The 23,239-nt window shown below is 41.3% G+C and overlaps 1 protein-coding gene across 6 annotated transcripts in view; it reads left to right on the forward strand.

Moving 5' to 3' along the window:
• Positions 1-23,239, forward strand: part of PLEKHM3 (pleckstrin homology domain containing M3) — a 188,484-nt gene that overhangs the window by 39,428 nt on the left and 125,817 nt on the right. For all 6 annotated transcript variants that reach the window (XM_022567533.3, XM_022567531.3, XM_022567535.3 and 3 more), the window contains exon 3: positions 4,047-4,982. In XM_022567533.3, coding sequence (XP_022423241.1) covers positions 4,047-4,982 — 936 coding nt within the window. The remainder of the gene's footprint in view (positions 1-4,046; positions 4,983-23,239) is intronic.

Raw genomic sequence — 23,239 nt, forward strand, 5'->3', positions numbered from 1 at the left:
TCCCTGCAAGTAGGACAACCACCTGTAACATATTCTTGCATAAAAAACAAACAAACAAAAAAAAACCTAACTGGATCTTGAGATCTAAATAGCAGATGAGGGACTTCCCTGGTGGCACAGTCGTTGACTCTGCTCCCAATGCAGGGGGCCTGGGTTTTATCCCTGGTCAGAGGACTAGATCCCACATACATGCCGCAGCTAAGAAGCTGGCGAGCTGCAACTAAGGAGCCTGCCTGCTGCTACTAAGACTCGGTCAACCAAATAAATAGGTAAATATTTTAAAAAATAATAATAAAATAAGTAAATAGCAGTTGATGGAAAACCTGGGAAACAGGAGCATTTGACTGATACCATGAGGATACACTCAGCCAAATGAGAAATTCTACAGGACAAAGGAATGAATTTCTTCAATAAATACATGGCATGAAAAAAAAAATGGAGAAAGAGGGAACTGTTATAGATTTAAAGAGGCTTAAAAGACCTACCAGCCAAATCAAGGTGTGGACCTAAATCGAGCAAACCATCTGTATAAAGAAATTTTTTGAGAGAATCTGGGGAAATGAGATACAGACTGGGTATTGGATAAGGAATTATTCATGTTTTGGGTGTGAAACTGGTGTATATATATATATATATATATATATATATACATATATTCTTACCTGTTAGAGATACAGCCTGAAATATTTACAGTAGAAATGATAAAATGTCTGCAATTTGCTTTCAAGTATTCCAGCAAAAACAAACAAACAAACAAAAAACAATAAAAAGCAAGAGTTGGAGAGGAGTGGGAAAGAGGAAACAAGAATAGCAGAAACCTGATGACTTTTAAGCTAAGGGGTGAGCCCACAGGTGTCCATTTTACTCTTCTCCATGCCTTTGACTGTGTTTGAAATTTTCCATGAGAAAATGTGTTAAGGCCAGTCTAAGGAGTTGGGACTTTATTGTGTAGCACCAGGAAACTTGTGCAGGGTTTTGGGCTGATTGAGGAGGGCATGGGAAAGGTTATGAGTGATCCAGAAAGGTTACCCCGGTAACTGAGTGTGACATGGTGGGGTGCGGGGGGAGGACTTGAAATGGGAGCCCATTTAAGATCTTGATTAAGATGGTGGCCTGAGAATGGGAACTTTTTTGAGAACAGAAAGAGGAAATAATGGCAAAAGAGGAACTCTTCAGTGGGTTGGCAGTACAGAAATGAATGAGGTTCATGAGGGGGAAAAATCCCCTCTTCCTCGTCAATCAGTAGCAATTTTTGTCCTTAAGCCACTGCTCTGGGTACTGTGGGACCAGGGGGAGAAGGAAAAGGGGTCTTTGTTGAGGAGGAACTGACCCAGGTCTTTGTAACTAGCCACAGTGGAAAGCAGTGGGGAAGCAAAGAGTTCTCAAGTTCTTTTTGTTTATGTTTTTGTTTTTGCTTCTCGCTGTTTTTCACAAGGGAATTACTCTCTTATGGTTTCAGTATGAAATTTACAGACACAGTGATTCATTTTGATCACCTTTCTCTATTTTCATTGGGGAAACGGCGATAATCTTTGTCAGCTGTTCTACCTGAACCATTTATGATATTAATTAAGACAGAGGTCATATTGTTCATTTGTGAAATGGAACACTTTAGAAGAATGTATGTGATGAAATGATATGGTCCGGGGAAACAAAAGTTGAACTATAGTAAATTAACGAAAGCTTAGATTTAAGTATATAACTTCTGATTTGTCAATAGCAAAAATATTCAAAATAAATTTCAGATTCAGTAGAAAGTAGCAGCTAGAGATTAAAGAGAAATGGTAGTTCTCCAGCCCTCTACAGTCAGATAATTAATACTTCACACACAACATATTAATAAGGTTTGAAATAAACAGGCCCTCCAGAAAGGAATACATGCTGAGAATAGTTTCCTGATCACATCTGTTCTCTTCTTTTCCAAGAAATTACACTACAAACTGCAGCCTATAAGGATGGGCCATTTCCTATGATTAACACCCCTCTTTTCTATCTCAATTTAACATACCTATTTAGAGAGGGCTGAGCCGAGGTGAGGAGAAGATATTGAAACACAGTGCATTCTTTACCTTATTCTGCAGCAAGAAGGTGGGGGAACTTTTGAGACTCCCTGTTAGACTTCTATTCAGTCCACCCAAGCTGGCATCTGCCACCCTAGCTTATACAGTCAGAAAGGAGTGAGGTTTGCTTCTGGCTTGGGTCCAATTATAGTTAGAATTTCTAATTCGTGGAAGCTGTTGTAAAAAGCTCTCAGGGAGGAAAGAAAAGGAGAGGAAAATTCCTAGCTAAAAGCAAGAGAGATGGTTTTTATTTTATTCGGGGATACATGCCTGAGCTGTTAGGTCACAGGAGGGATGGGGATGGAGGGACGCGAGGTTATGGGTCTTATTATGGAAAAGGTTGAACTGTCATCGGCACCTGATGGAAATGAGAGGAGGAGAGGCGGCATCAGTGTCTCTAACAGCACTGCCTCTCTTACTGCATTATCAGAAAAGAAAACGGAGAATAGGCATCCATTATCTCTCTCTGCAAAGGGATTAGTGTGGGTTGCAAGAAATTAATGGCTTTTGAATTACCACAGAAATACTGATGAATGCCAGGAGCAGAGATATAAAGCAGGTAAAACTGGCTTTTCTCTGCTGCATTTCTCTCATTTTCTCTTTTGGTTTTTGCTATTTGAAGATCTAGATCTGTGTTACTCTTTTTTTTTTTTTTTTCTCCAGCCAAGATCAGAAATCATACCCTTTGGGAATGTGATTTCTCTTCTTCAGGGAGTGACTCAATTAGTTTATGACTGTCTCCGACGTGTGTCAGCAAAAAGATTGAGAAACATCTCAGAAATGAAAAGCTGTACTAGGGAGGAGAGCTCCCTCATTTTCATGCCTGTTGAAAGTATCAGGACATCTCCCAAGTGACAGTCCCCTTTTATTAAAGTATGAAATTTGTATCTGTTGCAGCTAATCATTGATTAAAGATGGCATGACCAGATGAACTTGTGAAACACAGGGGAAGAGAAGGGAAGGGAATTATACCTATTATATGCTGGACATTATAGTAGAAGCTTTATTTCTATTCTAATTCAACAAGTACTTACTAAGTACCTACTGTGTACCAGGCATTACATTATGTGCTGTGATATAAGGATGACAGGACAGGCCTTGCCCCTGTCCTCGGTGGAGCTTACAGACCAGTGGCAAAGACACACTTCTTTAAAAATTATAAATTATTTTTATAATTTAAAAATTATAAACTGTTTTATAATACAGACTGATGAGAGCCCATTAGAGAGGAATAATATAGTAAGGATCCCTGATACTGACCGAGGGATGTGTCTGTGCAGGCGAGGGAGTGGGGTTGGGAGAGTTGGGACAAACTCCCTTTCTGGAAGAGAGGATGGCTGAGTGAAGAGTAAATGTGTCATAGCTGGTGGAAGTGGTGGGAAAGGGGCATTGCAAGCGGAGGGAACAGCATAAGCAGGCTCAGAGGTGAGAGGAACTGCTATCCAAGCAGAGATCTAAGAAGTGAGTAGTCGAGGCACGGCTGGAGAACTGGTTATGAGCCAGAAGGCTCATGGCCTGGCCTTGAAGACTGATGGGGGCATCTGAGAAACAGGAGTTTATGAGAAGTGCAGTGCACTTCATGCTCTGGTCTTTCCACTGGCCCTTCCTGGCTTTACCTACCTAAAGAAAGATGAGCATTAGCAGGGAGTTAGGTCAGGTGGCAGGAGGAACTTTCTCTCTCTCGTACTTGGTACTCTGTAGAACGTCATCTAGAAAACAAGAAATCCTGGCAAAGCGCAGTTGTCTCACGGGCCCACGTGGCATAGTTCCAGTCACTCGGTGTTTCTGTTTTCCGAACGGACTTCTGCATGCCACATTGACCATGAAACCCCAACACCCCACTCCCCAGTACTTACTCTTGAGCCAGAAGGATGTCAACCCCTGATCCGTTTGGTTTCTGGCACCTGCCTTTTCATCTCATTCAGTTCATTCATATTAATGGATTAATATGTTGCTTCTTTTTATTTTTTTTTCCTTTCTTTCTAGAACACAAGGAGGCATTCCCAAACATTCTGAAAAAGGGTTACCTGGAGATTCGGAAGGACCATGACAGTTACTGGCAAAGCTGTTACGCAGAACTCTCCCCCTACAGCTTATACTTCTACAGCCTCGACAGCAGTGGGAATCAAAACCTCTGTGGAACGTACCAGCTGTCACACTTCCAGAGTATATCTGTTCTGGGCAACCTCGAGGCCAGGCTGGTGGATACTGTTCTGTATGACAACAGTCAGCTGCAGCTAAAGGCAGAGTCGCCATGGGAGGCTTTGGACTGGGGGCAGAAGCTTTGGGAAGGTGTGCACGCCGCCGCGCCTGCTTACGTGGGACGGCCAGAGGAGCTGGCTGACTCACCGGGGCTCGGTCATCATGTCGACTGTCCACAGAATCGTTGTTTGCAGAAGAAATCCAGTGAGCTGCTCGTGCCATCCCCTGTCTTGGATAGCCCCAAAGAGTACCAAAACATCCTCAAATCAGGGACGCTGTACAGGCTGACCATCCAAAACAACTGGAAGGCATTTACGTTTGTCCTGAGCCCGGCCTACCTGATGGCTTTTCAGCCTGGCAAGCTGGACGAGGATCCCCTGCTGAGCTACAATGTGGATGTGTGTCTGGCCGTCCAGATGGACAACCTGGATGACTGTGACTCTTGCTTTCAAGTCATTTTCCCCCAAGATGTCCTCCGCCTCCGTGCTGAGACCCGGCAGAGGGCCCAGGAGTGGATGGAGGCCCTGAAAACAGCTGCCAATGCGGCAAGGAGTTCAGAACAAAACCTGCAGGTCACGCTGAGGACCAAACCCAAGGATCAGATGGGTGGGCATGAACTCAGGAAGAACAAACGCCAGTCTGTGACCACCAGCTTCCTCAGCATCCTGACGACTTTGTCTTTGGAACGAGGACTCACTGCTCAGAGTTTCAAATGTGCAGGTATGAAACATATTTTCAGCCTAAAGCTCATTAAAGAATAATCCTGAATCCCACAATTGGAATTCACTTTAAAAATCCCCTCAAGAGACCAGTCCTAGCTACCTCTTGTTTAAAAGGCATCTCTTCTTTAAGGAGTTTGCTATATTAAACCATCTGTCCGTCTTCATGCCATGCTGGTGAAGTAAGTAGAAGCAGCTTTGATCTACCCACTGAATCAGAATGACTTGGCTGAAGCATACCAGGCTAGAATTTAGGCTTCCTGAGTCTGCTGTGATGACATTTCCTCAGCCTTCTTAAATAAAGGTCACTGGGAATGTGGATGTCACAGATTGTCTCCTAAGAGACATTCAAGCCCAAGGCTGACTACTAGCACTCCTTAGGTGAGGAAAATGTCTGTAGTCAGTAACTGTCATTGATCATGACCTTGTCAAACCCTGTTAAGGTAGAATCCAGAAAGTCAGCCTTGACAGAAAACCTGGAGGTGGCTAAGAGCAGGGCTAAGATGATTCAGCAGATGACCTCTGAGTCACGATGGGCCGGTGCCTCATCCTGGGGAAGCCTGGGGCTACTGGAACTGCTGTGGGGGGTGAGATACAAGGTGGAGGCCAAGGCAGTCATCTGTTAGTTCTTAAAACCCTGTTACTGCTTCTCTCCCCTACTCACCATTCCTCTCACCTTCCCCCAGACAGTAAACCAGAAAGAAAACAACCCGCACTAAACCAAGTCTATATATCTCCTGTAAATGAAATCAAGTTATTTCAGTAAACCCCACAATTTGTCACAAGAAATTTACCATGAAGGTAGCTTTAATTGGAAGCCTGATTTGGAAAATTTCAATTCAAGTGTATCAGATTTAAGTATGTTGTTTAGAAATGAACAGGGAACTCACCACCAGTCAAGACTAAATTTTCAATTTCGTGCTTGTTCCTGCATTGAAAAGCCAAATAGTGGTGGCACAGTGAAACTTTGAATTTAAGTTAGTTATGATGATCGCCTTTACTACTGAAAAATAATTTACCCAAAGGGGAGATGAAGTAAATCATCCCTGCTTTGTCTGGAGGGCCTCGGTAACTGGGAAGCAGACACTTGCAGGGTGGGATGGGAGAGACCAGCAACCCCGAGCCGATAAAGAAGCTGCACTAGGTGAGGGCCGTATTTGTGCAGGCATGAGTGACCTTGTGTTAAGTCAGCCAGCTACTTTTGGAAAATGCTTTTGAACTAAGGAGATGCTGGTTTTAGCACAGTTTTTAGAAATTATTGACATTTCAGTGTCTTATTATACTAGTGCATATATTATATTTCAAAGTTCAGCCATTCAACAATAATTTATAAGTGCTTACTCTGTGGACATGCTGGAATTATGGTACACTCCTGTGGCTTTAGACTGCTGAGAGGGGCAACAAATCTGCTTTGTTATTGGAATCAGGGAGAACAGCTCAGCTTCATTTTCAAGGTAGAGACCAGGGTATGAACCGGGAAACTTTCTATAAAAGAGGCAAGAAAAGCCTCAGGTGTTAGAAAAGATGGTCCCTTTGTTGGCTCCTACTTCACCCTCCTCTCCTAAGTTTGCTTCCTGATGGAGTGTGCCCTGCCCACATTCTGTACCACCTGAGTAGCATTTCTGACACTCAGAGGAAGGAGAGATGCAGGTAGAGGGTACCATTCAGCAGGTCCACCACATCTAGCAGATGGAGAAATTAAAACAGGAAAAAGGCATAGAAAGTTGAGTAGGAGAGACAGGGAGAAGGAAGCTAAGTGGAAAAGAGTAGGAAAAGGATCACATGATGGTCTGGGGTAGAACTTGGGGCAGCTGCTTTAGGGTCCGTGTTTTAGGATGCTGCCCTTTGCTATGTGAATCAGGTGCTCACTGGATAGCTGGCTGGAGAATAGGGTGGGGATGGGTGGTAATAGGGAACCCAGGAGACAGGGGTAATGTAGTCTAAAACTCCTTTGCTGCTCAGCTTTTACCTTCATGCTTTGATATGGAGTTCTAATGGGGCACAGGTAGGTTTCTCATTTGGCATGGGGAGAAGTCAGTCCTAATTTGTACAGTGCGGCTGACTCTCAAGTAGAAATTTTTAATTTCACTTCAGTGCCCCCTCTTCCATCAGAAACTGCTACGCTCCGTTGCTTTGTGGTACACGTGGGTTATGGGTAAGAACGCCTGGAATACCGGTTTCCTACCTCAGGTAGGAATACTTCATCTCCTGTAGGGGGCAGAGTCTCAAAAGAAAAATATCAAAACTTGGTAAGCAAACCTCTGAATGTTTTCTAAATTATCTGGGAGGCTGTTTATTATATCAAAGATTATTATAGCAGATGGAACTTTAAAAATTGATTTATGTTTCTCACAAACACAGTTAATCTAAACCAGCTGTTTAGTCATTTAGTACTTGTGTCCCCTAACTTTTCATCCTCATAAAAACACACATTCAGTGAAAAATCTGGTTGTATAGCATGTTTACCTCCCAAACTGTCAAAAAGTCCAGTAAATCGTTTTTAGTTGAATCTTGGCTTTATCATTTTAGGGAGGAGCTAATTCACAGTATTTCATGGTTTAAGTGAGCCTCTTTAGACTACAAGTATTTATGTCCACTTAGTCCCTCCCCCTTTAAATATTTTTGATGAATAAACTTTAAAAGTGGAAGATTGCACTGAGCAGCTCTTTATCATGATGTCATTCAGTTGCTATTTCGGGGAGCCACAAATGTTGGCTTTTAAATCTACAAAATAGTGCAGTTGGCCTCACTTCGCTAAATTCTTTCTGTAGGTGAAGAATTTTCTATATCGTTTTTTGAAACTTAAAGAGCCCTTGCAGAGAAGATGGACTCTGACCATCCCCAAATGCCTGAGGTTACGGTTTTAAAAATACATGCTTGTGCATAACTGTGTATTTCTTAACATGTGCTTGAACTTTTTATAGTTGTATTTGATTATGTGTGGTTTGTTCCATGGCTTCCTCTCCAGATCCATGGCTGCCCTGTATTAGGAAACCCAGCTACAGTGGTCTTCTTGCTGTTCCGGAACCTACCTTGGTCATTCATGCCTCCAGGGCCTTTATATTTGCTGTTCCTTATTCCTGAGAACATGCCTTTGAAAATTACGTTCTTCCATTCATTCTACCATTTATTGTGCGCTGAGTTTCTGACCACATGCCCCAAACTCAGGTGCACCTGGACGAGTCAGTGCTGCGAGAAAGCAAACGTGGTCCCTGTCCCTGCCTTCATGGAACTTGCAGTCCCCTGGGAAAAACAGACACTAATCAGATACATCACCAATGCCAAATGGCAACTGTGAGCTGGGCTGCGGAAGTTAGGCGCACAGGTCAGATTAGAGAGCTGTCAGAGGTGGTGCCGTGTGGAACTCTGTGAAATTGCAGACAGTCATTTTTGACCTTACAAAAAAAAGGGCAGTTTGATAAGGTTGAACTTCACGTTTGACCCTGAAGTCCCAGAACGTTCCTGAGCAGAGGAGCACATGAGGAAAGTGGTGTTTAAGAACAATTAATTTGCTGGTGCTTTAGCACAGCTTTACAGAAACACATCTGTAGCAGAAAATGAGGAATGCTTCTTTAATGAAGTCATTGGTTGGGATTCAAAATTATGTTCAGCAATGGGGCATCTGTAGTGTTAAAATATTAATGCTAAGACAAATGACTGTGCAGCTTATTAAAATATTTATGGGGTATGTACCTGTAAGTGGTTCTAAATGAGGTTGTTCACAAAATGCTGTATAAATTCAATTATAAGGCAGTAGCCCGGTTTTCTTCTGGAATTAGACATGTGTACATATCTATTTCCCCTCAATAGATGCATGGTTTTCTTGGCACTAATACATACAGATTTTTTCCTCTAATTTCCCAACAAACAAGAAACCTAGCAATTGAGTATTGTGATAAAAGGGCCCAGGCCCTTTTTTTAATAGATGCTACAAGAGATGCAAAGCTCCGGTCTTGAAGTGTCTTACTGCTTTGTAATCTGAAGGTGAAATCGGACAGCCCACTGTGGGGCAGTGTTCCTGATTCTGAACTGAAATTGAAAATGTTAACGGAAGAGACAGCAAGAAAACAGTGGGCTGAGGGGATCCCCTCCACCATTTCACACTGTCAGTTTTTATGGTTTTACTCCTTCGGCTGCTGTTTAACCTCTTGGGACTGCTGTTGGTAATTACATCTCTCTGGCATTCAGAGCATTTTGCTTTCCTTTTTCTCCCCCCAGCCCTTGGGAGGGGTAAGCCCAAGGGGAGGGGGGGGAGTTTTGCTGTGAATTCTTCAGCCATTTAGTGCAAATTCCTGTAATTACCGGCATTGTGTCCTCTCTGAATGGCACATAATACAGCAGAAGCCATTCCTAATTGAGACCTTACAGGAGGTACAAATCCTCTCTTTGTTCAGCCTGACAAATTAGTGCCAGAAAGTGGCAGGGTCCGAGTGGGAATCAAAGGCAAGAAACACAAAGATGGAACTTAAGGCTACAGTAATAACCCTCTCTTGTCCTGAAGGGAGAAAAGGAATGACCAATGAAAAATGAAGTTTTTTTTGTTATAAATTCCCTTGACATGACAGCACCTTGGGGCTGCTCTATTTATTTAGCAAAAGTGATTAAATAGTAATACAACAGGACTGCCCATTGTTTCCACGGGTGCCCCCTACCTCACAGACCCCTGCTGCCTCGGCTAATTGATTGACAATGAACCTCTGATAAAGAAGTATGTTGTTAGGACCTGAGGTGGGGGGAGCCTTTTCTCCCTCTCTTTGTGTGTCTGAGTGAGGTCTGAGTGTGAGTGTGTGTGTGTCTGAGTGTGAGTGTGAGATTTCCTTTTTGCTTGCATTGCACTCCAGTTTTTCTTTGCCCCGCCCCTTCTCTCCCCTTCTTCTCTCCCCTTGCTTCCCGCCACCCCTCCACCCCTCTACCCCAAGTTTTTCAGCAGTTGCTCCCAGCCGACATTCACAAGAGGTAGTGAGGAATGAGGATTGTAGTGCATGCTTTTGACAAATTTATCTTTGGAGCAAATTTCCTCCTCTCCCCCGGTCCACTTAAGGCAGAACAGCTGTGTGAGAAGAGAGAAAAGGGTAAGAGGGCTGATTATTGGTTCTTTAAGGTCAGAAAAGTGTTCTTGTTTTTGTTTTTTTAGTTTCTCATTTGTGGGAAGGGATGTCTGAAGCTAGTCTTTCAACTAAGAAGCTGTGCACTAATAACATTTACATGTGTGTGTGTTTTGGAGGTGTTGTGGAATAAGAAATAAAATTTTGAATTATTTAATCTCCCCTCAGTTCCTGAGAAGCCAAGGTTGATTATTTTAGGATAGAACCTGGCTGATTGTGGTGTAACTCAGCACCCCAAGATTGCTGTAAATTGTGGGAAGATGACCAAAGGCCTCTAGGCAGATAATTAATAGCCCCTGGTTATATATGCCCAACTAGCTAAGCTGAAGCTAAATCCCTAATTTAACTCTGTTACAGCTGCAAAAACAAATCATTTCAAGCCCCTATGAAAGCAAAATATATTAAACAAACAGTATTGACCTTGTTAATACCACATGGCATTTCATGTGATAAATGAGGGCGTCTTTCTGGCAAAGGCCTGTTTTATGACATCGTTTAGACATAAAGGATACCTTTACCCTGGTAATATAAGCATCCCTGATAGAAAGTATGGAGTGGTTAATTATTCATTCAATAGCCACCAGTCTGGAAGTAAGCAATATTTCTGAGTTGGGCATAGTTACTTACTTATTGACCTCAGAGTAAATCATGCAGAATGGCAATTCTTAAGAAAAAGAGAAATTGAATTTGGGAACTAGTTGTGCATGTGAGTCTAGGTAAAGAAAGGCCTGTAGGCTTTCAAGTGCCAAGAAGGAAAGTTATACAACTTATAACTTATGCTCCTGAAAAAGCAAATTCTAGCATAGCAAAAAATCTGTTTTGATTCCCGTGTGAAAAATTAGGGTATCCTCTAGTAGCCAAAATGCCAGATCTCCTAAGGCAATGAGAGACAGAAGTAAAAAGACATTGACTTTCCATGGTATCTTTACTACTATTTTCAAATTTGTCTCCCACTTACTAGGGATAGTAATACAGTGCAGATTTATTTGACTTAAGGAATAGGCAAGTAGCCAATTGGAGGAGAATAAAACAATTAAGGAAGACTCAGCTATGCCCCTCAAAACATATAAATAGCTTGGATAAATGAGAATTGTTGAGTCCATTGTTGCCTTCTCACTTTGTATTGTCTAAGTTATTTTGTTTTTGAGTCTATTTGATTGTTATCTCCCAGAGAAGTAATCTATAGTTAGTTAGTTAGTTAGTTTTTTGTGCATGCTGGAGGGCTAAGTTTTATTTCCCCAACCTTGAATATGACCACGGAGGGGTTGCTGACAGTAAAATCCTTAAGTGGAGTTTTAGTGGAGGGTTTATTTCAACAAGCATTTATTAAACCCTTCATGTACACCACACACATGCTCTACCGGGCACCTCAGGATATCTAAGTAGGAGTGAGGTGCAGGCTGTGCTCTTCAAAGACATCTAGAATAACTACCCCCCAAAAAGGGTATGGGGGCTTGGATGGGACTGAGAGACAAAGGGGTCAAGCATCATGGCCACTGGTTTGGAGACCCATACATCCATGTTTGAGTTCATGTCAGAGAATCCCTGTTGTAGAGAACTTGAAAGCTCAAGTGCTAAAGGGTGTCTCTCCTCACTCCGGCATTTTAAACTTTATCCTCCTACTTCCTGCAGAATTAATCTCAGGGGAACATCACCTCAGCTTTTAGTACCATCTGTCAAAGATAAAACTTGAATTTCTGTTATGCACTCATTAGGTAGTAGGTGAGATGGGAGATATAAGACAAGCATAGATGTGGCCTGGACCCCCAGGACTTTGTAGTCTGGTTGAAAATGCACAAAGGAAAAATGAGGGATTACTAGGCAGTTAAGTCAGATCCATGCTTAGTGTTCAGAAAAGCATTTGGCAAAACCCTCAAGACAGAGAAACTTGGGTTATCAGAGACTTTAGTTATGTCATTTTGTGAATGGTGAATGATTGGCAGCTTTACCCAAGGATTATTGACTAATGGATTCCTTTCAGCCTAGAATGTTGTCAGTAAAGGTACATGATAACAATGAGAAGCAGCACACTTTAGTAATTAAGAGCGAGGACTCTGGAATCAGACTGGCTGAGTTTCTAGATCTGCTACTCACTAACTCTGTGACCGTGGGTAAATTACTTAACCTCTCTGTACCTCCATTTAAAAATCTCAGATGTGAGAAAATAATCACATCTACCCCAGAAGTTTGTAGTAAGAATGAAATGGGTTAAAAGGGCTTGGAACAGGGCCTGGCACATGGTAAGTGCTATATAAGGATTAGCTATTTTTATTATTTGCCCACATAGGACAATAATTACCTGGATAAAGATATCATAGGCATACTTATCAAATTTGCAGCTATCTCAAAACTAGGTTGGACAGCTAATATGTTGAATGAGAGAATGGAGATTCTGAAACAAGCTAGAGGAATGGACCAAACAAGGTGAAATTTAGTAGGGATTAATAGATAGGACTATACTTATATTCAGAAAATTAAAGGCAAATATAGAAGGTAGGTTCTTCTGGTCTCAGGCTCATGTGGGCATGCAGATGAAGCCATGGGGAAGCCAGCATTTGTGCTGTTGTGGCTACACCAAATGCATTCACAAAGCAGGTCCAGAAAGAAGAGAACACATCCTCACTGTGGCCAGACCCCACCTGGAGATGTCGGTTATGGATGCTGCTCTGGAAGAACAAACAACCACATCTATTGACACCTGATAGGATAGTGAAAGGACTAAAAACCATGCCACACAAATGTAACCTGGAAAAGGGAGGACACAAGTCGTCTCCACATTATTTGAAGGCTGCCATTTAGAAGAGAAAATAAGCTTACTTTGTGTAATTCCACTGGATCAAAGTAACAGAAATGCCCAGAGTAGAATGGATTTTCCCTTATTGAAGAGGGTTTGATGGCCATGGGTGAAAATGAGGAGAGTGGCAAGAGCCCTGGCCAATGAGATCAGAAGAACCTCAAGGCCAGTCGCCTAACTTGTCTGAGCTACGTGTTCTCCCCTGCAGGATGAAGAGATTTATTAATTCAGCCCTTCTGCAAATGTTTATTGAAGTTCTACTATGTTCTAAGCACTATGCTTGATGTTTAGTGAACAAGATAATCCCACTGTGTGTCCTCACAGAACTTGAAAATTGGAAGCCAATTAAATAAGTAACTACAGCACACGAAGGTCTTTGAGTTTCCCTCCAACACTTCCATCTGTCTGGGATATTTTAGAGGGGATGGTTTTGCTCTGTATGGTCCCTTTTTTATTTCTCATTCTGTGATTCTTTGAATGTCTATAGAAGATTAGGGGAAATTGGATTAATGTGATCCTCTATTTAAACCTCATTTAATAAGTAATACCTTTTCCCTGTGGGTAAGAGAATTTAAAACATTAGAAATATCACTTGACTAAGAGGACAGGAGATGGGAATTTTTTTTTTTTATTGACTCTGATGTTTGTCATTGGATAAATTACTTTTTTTGCAGTCTAAGTTTCTAGGTCCAGGAAATTCATTTTAAATAAAAATAAATGTATATGAAGAATGTGAATATACACTGAAATAGTACCATGACTATGGAAGAAGAAGAATGTTATATAATTTGGGTTTTGAACTATTTCACATCCTAAAATTCAGAGAGATTTGATCACTTTATATAAGTAGGCCGTTTGATTTTATAGGATATAAATTTGCTTTTTTGATTTATTCCTGGTATTCTCATCACAGAAGTCACATGTTGGTCTTTGATATGTTTCAGAAGAATAAAATCATTTTGAATTTCAGAAGATAGGGATCTTTTGATAGACCTTCCTGAACTTCATAGGCCATAGCTGTGCTATCTTTTTTTTTTTTTTTTTTTTTTTTTTAAAGCTGTTCATTTCTCCTAGTCTTTGTTGCTATACTTTGGTCTGGAAAGTTCTTGTCCCTTTTTGTGGCTTCCTTTATGGTTAACATTGTTCTCATCATGTGTTCATTTCCGGCTAAACTTCTAAAGTAAGTGTTAATATACTATTGGACTCTATGTTGAGTTAAAAGTTTCTATTTACTGACCTTTCATTGGGAGGGAAATTGGTCTTGGTGTGGTTTTAGGACAGACTGGGGTAGGTTCTCTTAATTTCTAACTAAGTTCCTTGAAAAACTAAGCTTTTCATGAAGTCCTAAGAGTAAGAGTTACTGGAGAGGTTTTCTAAAATCTATTATACTGCCTAAAAGCAGAAACATACTTAAGTGAAAAACTTGCCATTTTAAAAATACATCTCTAGATAAGGAAATCTGGTATTATCCTAATACCACCTTATTTCTTGCGTTAATATTTTCATCTAGTCATTCGTTCATTCATTCATTCAACATACATGGGCTACATACAGTCCCAGAAATTGAGGCATGGGGGTAAACTAAAAGTTCATTTTAGCAGAAGAAAATATGACTGTAGTCAAGACTTTATACCTTGAAATATGCTAATATAGAAAATGTTTTAATTAAATTATATTAATAAAAAACAACATGAAACTCCTTTACATGTTTCAGATGAAAAGTGGAGCAGGCCTGCAAAGCATTGTGCCCTGAGATCAGGGGTGACAGCCAGTGTTTGGGTACAGTTTTGTATTGTGCTTTGTTGAAGACTTGTAGGTGTGAAAAATCCTTTATACCGTTAAAGACTTATTTCCAAGCCTTCCTTGACCACTCTTCCCAAACCCCGCCTTAATTCCCCAGGTAAATTTGAGCATTCCTCCTGCTTGACTCCACCTCCACTGTCTTGGACCCACGGGCCTATGGCTTGTGTCTCACTTTTTTGAGGGCAGGACCCCAGCACCTCTCAGACTAGTGATTGGAGCACCATGTGCATGGTGAATCATGAGCTTGATGTGGGGAGCCTTGGTTGGACTCTTCCCTAGACCTGTTGAAGTCAGTATCTCTAGGATCAGGCCTAGAGATTTCACAAACTTTCCAGTTGATTTGCACACATACAAAGTTTGAGAAACCACCAGCCTAGCCCATAGAATGTTCTTAGTGAATGGATCAAGTCATATTTCAGTTTTCTCTAGGTTATATAAGCTCATTTCCTTTAACTGTTTCTTCTACATATATTCAACATTTTAGCCATTTAGTATCAACCTGCTGATAAGCTCTAGGGTTCCATATCCTCATTATATTCTGGAAACTACAATGATGTTCTCTTAGGGTTCTACCCAGTGCTGTATACAAATGAAGGAAGTGATTAGCTCAAGTCCTTGACCCACATTTTGGCTTCCTTTTTTAAGACATCCTAATGATATGTTTTTATTTTATACTTGATAAGCATATTTAGTATTTGAATTTTGAAAACAGCTTTTACCTCCCTCACCTTCTTTGCTCCCAGCCTGGTCATCGTTCACATAGATGACTACAGTGGCCTCCTAACCAGGCTTCCTGCTTCCATTCTAACCTTTTATAAATCTTTTCTTAACTACAGCGAGTATGATCTTATTAAAATTCAGATTGACCCTGGTAGACCTTTCTTTACCATTTTGCAGTGGCTTCCCACTTCTTTTGACATGAAGACCAGCATTTTTACAATGACCCCCCCCCCCCATGATTTGGCCCCTGCCCACCTCCTAACCTTCAACTCTTGCCCTCTTGTCACTCTCTCCCACACTGAGTTCCAGCCACACTGACTTCACTCTGTTCCTCAAATGTACCACTTCCTTCCCACCTGCCTCAAAGCCTCTCCATGTGCAGTTGCCTCTCCCTGGAATATTGCCATCCTCACCACTACCCCCAATGCATTCTTCAGGTCACTACTTAAATATTCCTTTCTCAAGAACACCCTCTCCAACCAACCCCTCAGACTAACTTAGGACCTTTTTAGTTCCCTCTGCTATCATGCTGATCTGATACCTACAGAAAAGTTCCAGAAAGCAAAACTTGAATTTGTTGGGCATCAGCAACTATTTGCATAACATTTACATTGTATTAGAGATTGTAAGTAATCTAGAGATGATTTAAAGTATATGGGAGGCAGCGTGTAGGTTATATGCAAATACTACACCCTTTTATATAAGGGACTTGAACATCTGTGGATTTTGTTATCCACAGGGGGATCCTGGAACCAACACCCCATGGATACTCAGGAATGACTGTATTATTACAGCTTTGTTAGAAAGGATACAAATAAGGAACAGCCAAATGAAGAGACTCAGAGGGCAAGGTCAGGGAGGGCTCCAAACACAGAACTTCCATGCCCTCTCCCCGTGGAATCAGGGTGCATCTACCCCTCAGCACACCAATGTGTTCATCAACCAGGATGTTCCACAGAGCTTCAGTGTCCAGAGTTTTTATTGGGGTTTCATTATATTGGCACAATTGATTGAATCATTGACTTTGGAATTGAACTCAATTTCTAGCTCCCATTCCCTCCCCCAGAGGTCAGGCAGGCTCATAGTCCCAAGTCTCTAATCCTGTGGTTGATCATTCTGGTGACCACCCCCCATCCTGAAGCTATTTCGTGGTCCACCAGGACTTACTTCATTAGCATTAACTCAACTGTGATCCAAGGGGCTCATGAATAATAAAGATACCTGTGTCACTGAGGAAATTCCAAGGGTTTTAGAAGCTCCCTCCCAGGAACTAGGAAGAAGGACCAGATAGTTTTTTATGATACAACAGCTCAGGATATTGAGTGGGCCATTTCCACAGCAAAAACAGAACTTGGATGAAAAGAGGATGTGATATTGTGGTTGCCCCTCAGAGAGTGAGGAAGGTATGGCCTACTGACCCTGTTCCCTCATTTCTGGTGAGCTACTGGTGGGTGCCTTCCAGCACTGACTGCATCTGCCAGGGGAGGGGAGATTTCTGGTGGTATCCTCCTGGATCCCTCTGGAACTGATCAGCTTCAGAAGCAGATAAGAAACTGGCTGGCCTTGGGCTGCCCAGCCTGGCTACAGCCCTCCCAGAGCCCCAGCTCAGGGTGGTGGGGTGATGGACACGTCCATGACTTTGTGATTCCTGCTGTCTCACCCAGGTACCACTCTCATATCTTGGTTTAAAGTAGAGTGTTTCCTTTTTAAATGGCTATAAATAAAAATGATCAACAAAATTAATTTTATATATTACCTTTAACTGAAAATAATCTAGTTTATGCTATACACAACTTCTAGACATGGGAGCTAGGGTTCCAAAACCAAAGACATGTAGGCTTGTATCAGTTTCCAAAGAGTGAAAAATCACATTCTTTTTTAAATCCAGCTTTATTGAGACATAATTCACAAGTAACATTGTGTAACGTTTAGGTGTACAATGCGATGATCTGATACATGTATATATTGTGAAATGATTGCCACAAAAAGGTCACCTCACAGTTACTTTTTTCTTGTTTTTTTTTTTTTTTTTGGGTGGTGAGAACTTTTAACATCCGCTCTTTTAGCAACTTTCAAGTATAGAGTACAGTATTATCAACTATAGTCATCATCATTCTAACCAGGTCTGTACTAGTATACCAAAGGTTGTGTCTTGTCCATATTTTTTCCAGTAATGTAAATACATCATGTGGGGCTGAACCAAAAGCTTTGCTAAAAATCACTTTCCCCCTTAAATCACCAGGCCCATACCTCTGACACAGAGGATAGACTTAGTTTGAAAGCCTTGGTCTCTTTCTTCCTTTACCAATAAAGTTGTTCTTCTCAACCCCCGGAGTTTTAGAGACCAGACAAAATAAAGACACATGATTTGGTGGCTGGGAAGCATCCAGACTCAGTAGGATAAGTAATAAATTAGGAGCACAAGAGCCTAGTCTTCTGTTTACAGCCCTGCTACTGATTTATTACACAGCCTCAAGCTAGCCTTTTCACAGCCTTGCAGGTCAGCATCTCTGACACTATAACTTGAGGGACAATTAAACTGTCTTGACTATGTACAATTCAAATGTTACAAAGTGTCAGTTGCACCCAAAGTGCCAAATATTATATATCACTGCATTTTATCCCCAGAAAACATGGTGGGGAGGTTCTCTCTTGGATGAAGAGAGGTCTTGTTGTGACCTAAAAATGAATGGGAAACCTTTAGGAAAATGATATTTCTCATCTGCTGTTAGGATGAAGAATTTTAACTGAGTAAAATGTGTCCAATAATGTGGGGGATTTCCTGGCTACCCCTTGAGCCCAGCTGTCCTGTACGACCCTCTTCTTAATGACCTTCACCCACCAACAGGCATGCTCTGATTTCCTGATTACCTCCCTCTTTCCTTCCCACTCCCATCGTTGGATCCTGCCTGTCTGAGCCGTCATCCATATAGAGGCTTTACATGGTTAATAAATCATGCTTCTTCATTCTGCTTCTAGAGGTCAGGAGGATGGAGATCAAGATATCACATGCATCACTCATAGATCACATGTAATATTATAGAATGGACCCTTAAATTAGATAGACTTATTCATGTGGTCACAACTGGAGTCCCTAAGACCATGTCCTCTCACCATAGCAGACAGAAAAACTGCTCCCTGCAGGCCAGCTGACGTGCCAAGGTCCTTCTTCTAAACTCTCCGGTCAGATACCTCATTTTTTTTTATCTGTGAGGAGCGCTGGATAAGCACTGGGGAAAGAAGCTGGGAATATTACTCTAGGAAGTTCCGCTCAAATGGCAACACGAAGACCAGGGAACAGACGTTTCCTACTTGAAGGTGTCGTGTGCTTTTTTTTTTTTTTTTTTTCCAGTGTCCATAAATAAAAGTTTTATTGGCACACAGCCGCACTCATTCATTTATGGCTCTCTGTGGTTGCTTCTGAGTTGTAGGTGTTTCTTTGTGTCTTGCCTACCAGCTCTAAATATCCTGACACAAGCAGCCTGTCTTCTTCAAGTATGAAACATATGGTTAAAAGATCAGCCTTGGTGGCGGTTGCAAACCTGTGTTTTTAGAGAGACTGGAAAGCAGGCCAAAGAAGGCATAAGGGGAAGAGTAGGTAAAGACAGTAGACCAAGGCAGTGCCTAAATCTTGTAGAACATAAAGGATTTGGTGTGGGGTGAAAATGCTGGAATTCAGCGTGGACTTAAAGGAAGCTGATGAAAGTGATTTTTTTTTTACTTTGAGGCCATTCCTAGTACTATTCGGATCCACTCTCATGACTTTAATTTTATCAAATTGTTGTCATTACTAAAATAGCTCAAGTAGAAATTACTCTAAGAGATGCTGTCAGGGTTTCTTCAGAGAGGTTTCAGCAAAGAAGAGGAAAGGTTGTGTTTTAAAGATACTGTAAAGTTCAAAGAGATGAGACTCTCACAAAATAAGGAGAGACAAACAAGCATTGAGAATGGAGAGTAATGTGGAAGAGAAGTCAGAGGGGACCCTGGTGGGATAGTGTGTGTGACAGAAGCTACAGGCCAGATGAGGCTGATGTACGTGAAGCCTTCTGTATACACACTGGAAGGAAACCTAAGTTCCAGAACAGAAAGGAAAGGCAGGTGCTTTTCAAGTAAATCAAAAAGATAATCTGAACTTCCAAGCCAATCAGAGGTTATTGACCTTTCAAAGCAATCATAATAGAGATGCAACTGGGGAATCACGAAAAGAGTTAGTGGTGGTTTAATATAATGTTAGATACCAAGGGAAATCACTGTAGAAAGAACATAATTGGGACACACGATGGACCCTATGTGAGGAAAAAGGGTTCAGAGCAGAGCTGAGATTAAGGTGAGGGGAGTGAAGTGCTCGTTTGGGGCACAAAATTTAAGGGAATGCCAAAAAAAAAACAAAAACAAAACTAAACCCTCAGTAACCAAGATAAATATTATTTTAATGTAATATTATTTAAAAATCAAAATTAATACAAAAAAATCCATGATGAACAAATAAAAAATCTTTAATAGAGGTAGGATCAGTATGATGGATTTTTCCTTTTGCCTCAGGCTCTAATATGGTTCAGAGGAACATTCCAGTAAGACAGTTTACTTATGAAGATGTCTTCCCCCAAAGCTTTCAACATGTAAGTTCCAAGTTGCTCAGCCCAACATTCGCTTTGTTAATGTTGAGGGTGGTGAGGTTGACCTCTCTTTTCTGTCTAGGATTGCAGGGGTGCCAGATGGGGAATCCTGGTGCTTCCGCATTGGAGATAGAACTGAAGGGGGTGGTGTGTAAGCTGTGACCGAGGAGCATTATTCCGCCACCGGCAGCCTGCACGTCTAAAATAATCAGCTGAGTTTGGCCCCTTCTGTTTCTGCCATTGTTTTTCAAGCAAGGGTTATTGGTAGCAAGTGTTTCACCAGAAGGATTAATTTATGAAGAGAAGAGCCCCAGGCTTGGAGCAGATGTTACTCGCAGGTAGTCTAGTAGATGGTGGTGCAGTGTGGACAAGGCCTCTCTCTGGAGGCATCTCTTTTGTCTAAACTAACCTAGCAGCATGAATCATTTTCTTTAGATAAGAAAGCAGAGCTGGTGAAAGGGCTTTTCCTCCTCATAATAGATGGTATATCCATTGCTTGCAGAGAAAAGTGACTAAGTAGGGTCAGTACACGGACCTTTTATCTTGCCCTCTTGTCTTTGTGCTGTTGCAGGGTTTCTCAACAGTGGCACTATTGACATTTGGGACCAGATAATCCTTTGTTGTGGGAGGCTGTCCTGTGCATTGAGGAATGTTTAGCAACATCCCTGGCCTCCATCCATTAGATGCCAGTAGCTACCCCCACTCACCCTTTTGTGGCAACCAAAAATATCCCCGGTTGGGACAAAACACCTCCCCTGGTTGAGAACCACTGTGCTATCAAGAAACAAGGGCGACCAACTATGTCTCCTCTTCCTCACTTCTTTATAAAGTAGTAAGTGTCTTCTGCTGAAATGCATGTTGATTATTTTGTACCACCTAATGGTTTGTAATGAGACCTCAGCCTCTTAATGGGTAGGTTTAAGTAAAAGGACTAGGTTATAGTAATAGAACCCTCACCAACCAACATTTAGTATAAATATATCAGATGCTTTCAGTCACAAGTAACAGAAGATTGAATTCAGATCGATTTGTACAATAAAGGGGAATTATTCTCAACCGGCTTAGTTTTAGGCATCAGTTGATCTGCTAGTTCAAATTTTTTGAACTTTTTTTAAAAATTTAATGCTTCAAACAGCATTTTCTCATTTAAACCACCCGCCCCTTCTGACTGATAGATTTCTCATATAACGGTTGCAGGCTCAAAATGTCATGGGCTTCTTTGACAATCCCCTTGCCATGCTCTCCCCATGAATCGCCTACCAAATCATTTGCACTTTATCTCCCAGTATCGCCTTCTTTTTCCCCCTACCTGCTCCCAAGCCCACTGCCTACCCAAGCTCAGGCCAGGGCAGTAACTTATCGACTGGTTCTCTCCCCTCCCAGTGTTTTCTTGCCAATTAATCTTTCTAACGGGCAGATTGCTGTTCTGCTTCTGACAACTCTAGCTGTTCCTGTATCTTACTCGTTAATACTCATCCCGTATTGATTAGTAAGGACTTCTGCCCTGAGCATTCGGGAGTCTTATGTTCAGTTTACCATTCCAAGCTCTTTTCCTGACACCCCTCTAGTTACAGTGAGCTTCAGACAACTAGAATAGTCAGTGTTTTCCAAATGAGCTTCCATTTTTCTGACTTGAGCCTTCCTTTTCCAAAATCTCTTTTTTTCTTCAAGGCCCAGCTCAAATGCCCCTATGTCTACACAGCCTTCCTCGATCTCTACAGTTAGTGATTGCTTCCTCCTTTGCTCATCTCTTACTGTCTTCTACTTGCCACCTTACAGATTTGTATTCTTGCCCCCCCTTCACCCTTCATATTCAGAGGAGATGCTAAAGCTTGTGAGGTCCAAGGCTGAATGAATTGATGAGCTAAATTGTGTTCTTTTGTATAACTGATTCGTATTTTCTGTGCTTGTCATATTGTCATCCACAAGGAGACAATTTATGTGATATCTTCCATATAGAGATAGCTACGTGGAAATTCACCTATATAGTTCATTGTTGTTCCTCATAAAGTGCCGTATTGGGTGTTTCATCTAGGTCCTACCTTTTTCACTAGATGTACAACCATGGACAGAATTACTGTATCACCCTCTCTCTCAGTTTCTTCATCTGTAAAATGGGGATAATACCTACCTCACAGAATGATAAGAGAATTAAATGAATGTGTGTGTGTGTGTGTGTGTGTGTGTGTGTGTGTATAAAGTGCTTATAACAGAACCTGGCATATAGTAAGCACTATGTTAGTATTTGTTTATCCATTTGCCTATTTCTGTATTATTTCCATTTTAAATTTCTTACCATTTTCTTGAAAGTCCTTAGGAAAAGAACAGACAGGCATAGAAGTTAATGAGAAACTCTAAGAGGAAAACAAGTATGAAAAAAATACTAAATTTAGACTGATTTAAATATACTAGATATGAAATTTATAACATTTCTTATTAAACTTATCTTACACTACTCTAAATACTGGTATTGAAGCATCATATCATAAGAAAAATTAAAAGTAACTCAACAATTCAAAACATTTCTTTGGAAATGAAACTCCATGTCACAGATCACTATAACTCACTGTAGCTATTTAGTAGATAGAAAAGCAGTCAGAATCTCTCAAACAGTGCACATATTTACTTACTTGCCTTAGCAAAAATCAAGATTTATTGCCTTTCAAGATAAATTTTGACTAAATATTGACTCTAGGTTCTCAATCATTGTTTACCTGAAAGACCAATAAATCTTGACACTTCTCAACTTGAGTTGGAGTCTACTTGGTATTTATTCATTTATTTCATACGATTTATAATCTTAATAACAACATTCCATGAAATTAAACAAATAAACATTATAGAGTTTAGCAAGAGCAGAAAGTCTTTAGTTTCTTTTTTTTTCTTCTTTTTTTCTTTTGCTGCAGAACCGTTTTTGTTTCCATTTGGCCTACAGCTCGGGAGAGGGCTCCAGGGTGGTTAAAATAACTGCCTAGTGGCTGCAGGGGGCAGAAATTCTGACACCAGGGGCATGCAGAGGGGTCCTTCAAAGTCCACTGGGCTCTGGAGGCTCCTAGTCCTGTTGGAGGGCGAGCCTTCTAAGAGATGCTCACCCAGTCCTGCCTGCAGAGGTTAGTCACATGCAGTGCATCTCCTTGATGAGTTTCACCTCCTCATCTAGGAAGTGGCTCTCCGGATGTCACAGTGGTGGAGGTCTGTGCAAGCAGAACCCAGGGCCCGC

This window comes from Delphinapterus leucas, chromosome 8 (genome assembly GCF_059928025.1).
Source record: "Delphinapterus leucas isolate spDelLeu-1000000601 "Yukka" chromosome 8, BTC_Dleu_Yukka2, whole genome shotgun sequence".
Lineage (NCBI taxonomy): Eukaryota > Metazoa > Chordata > Mammalia > Artiodactyla > Monodontidae > Delphinapterus > Delphinapterus leucas.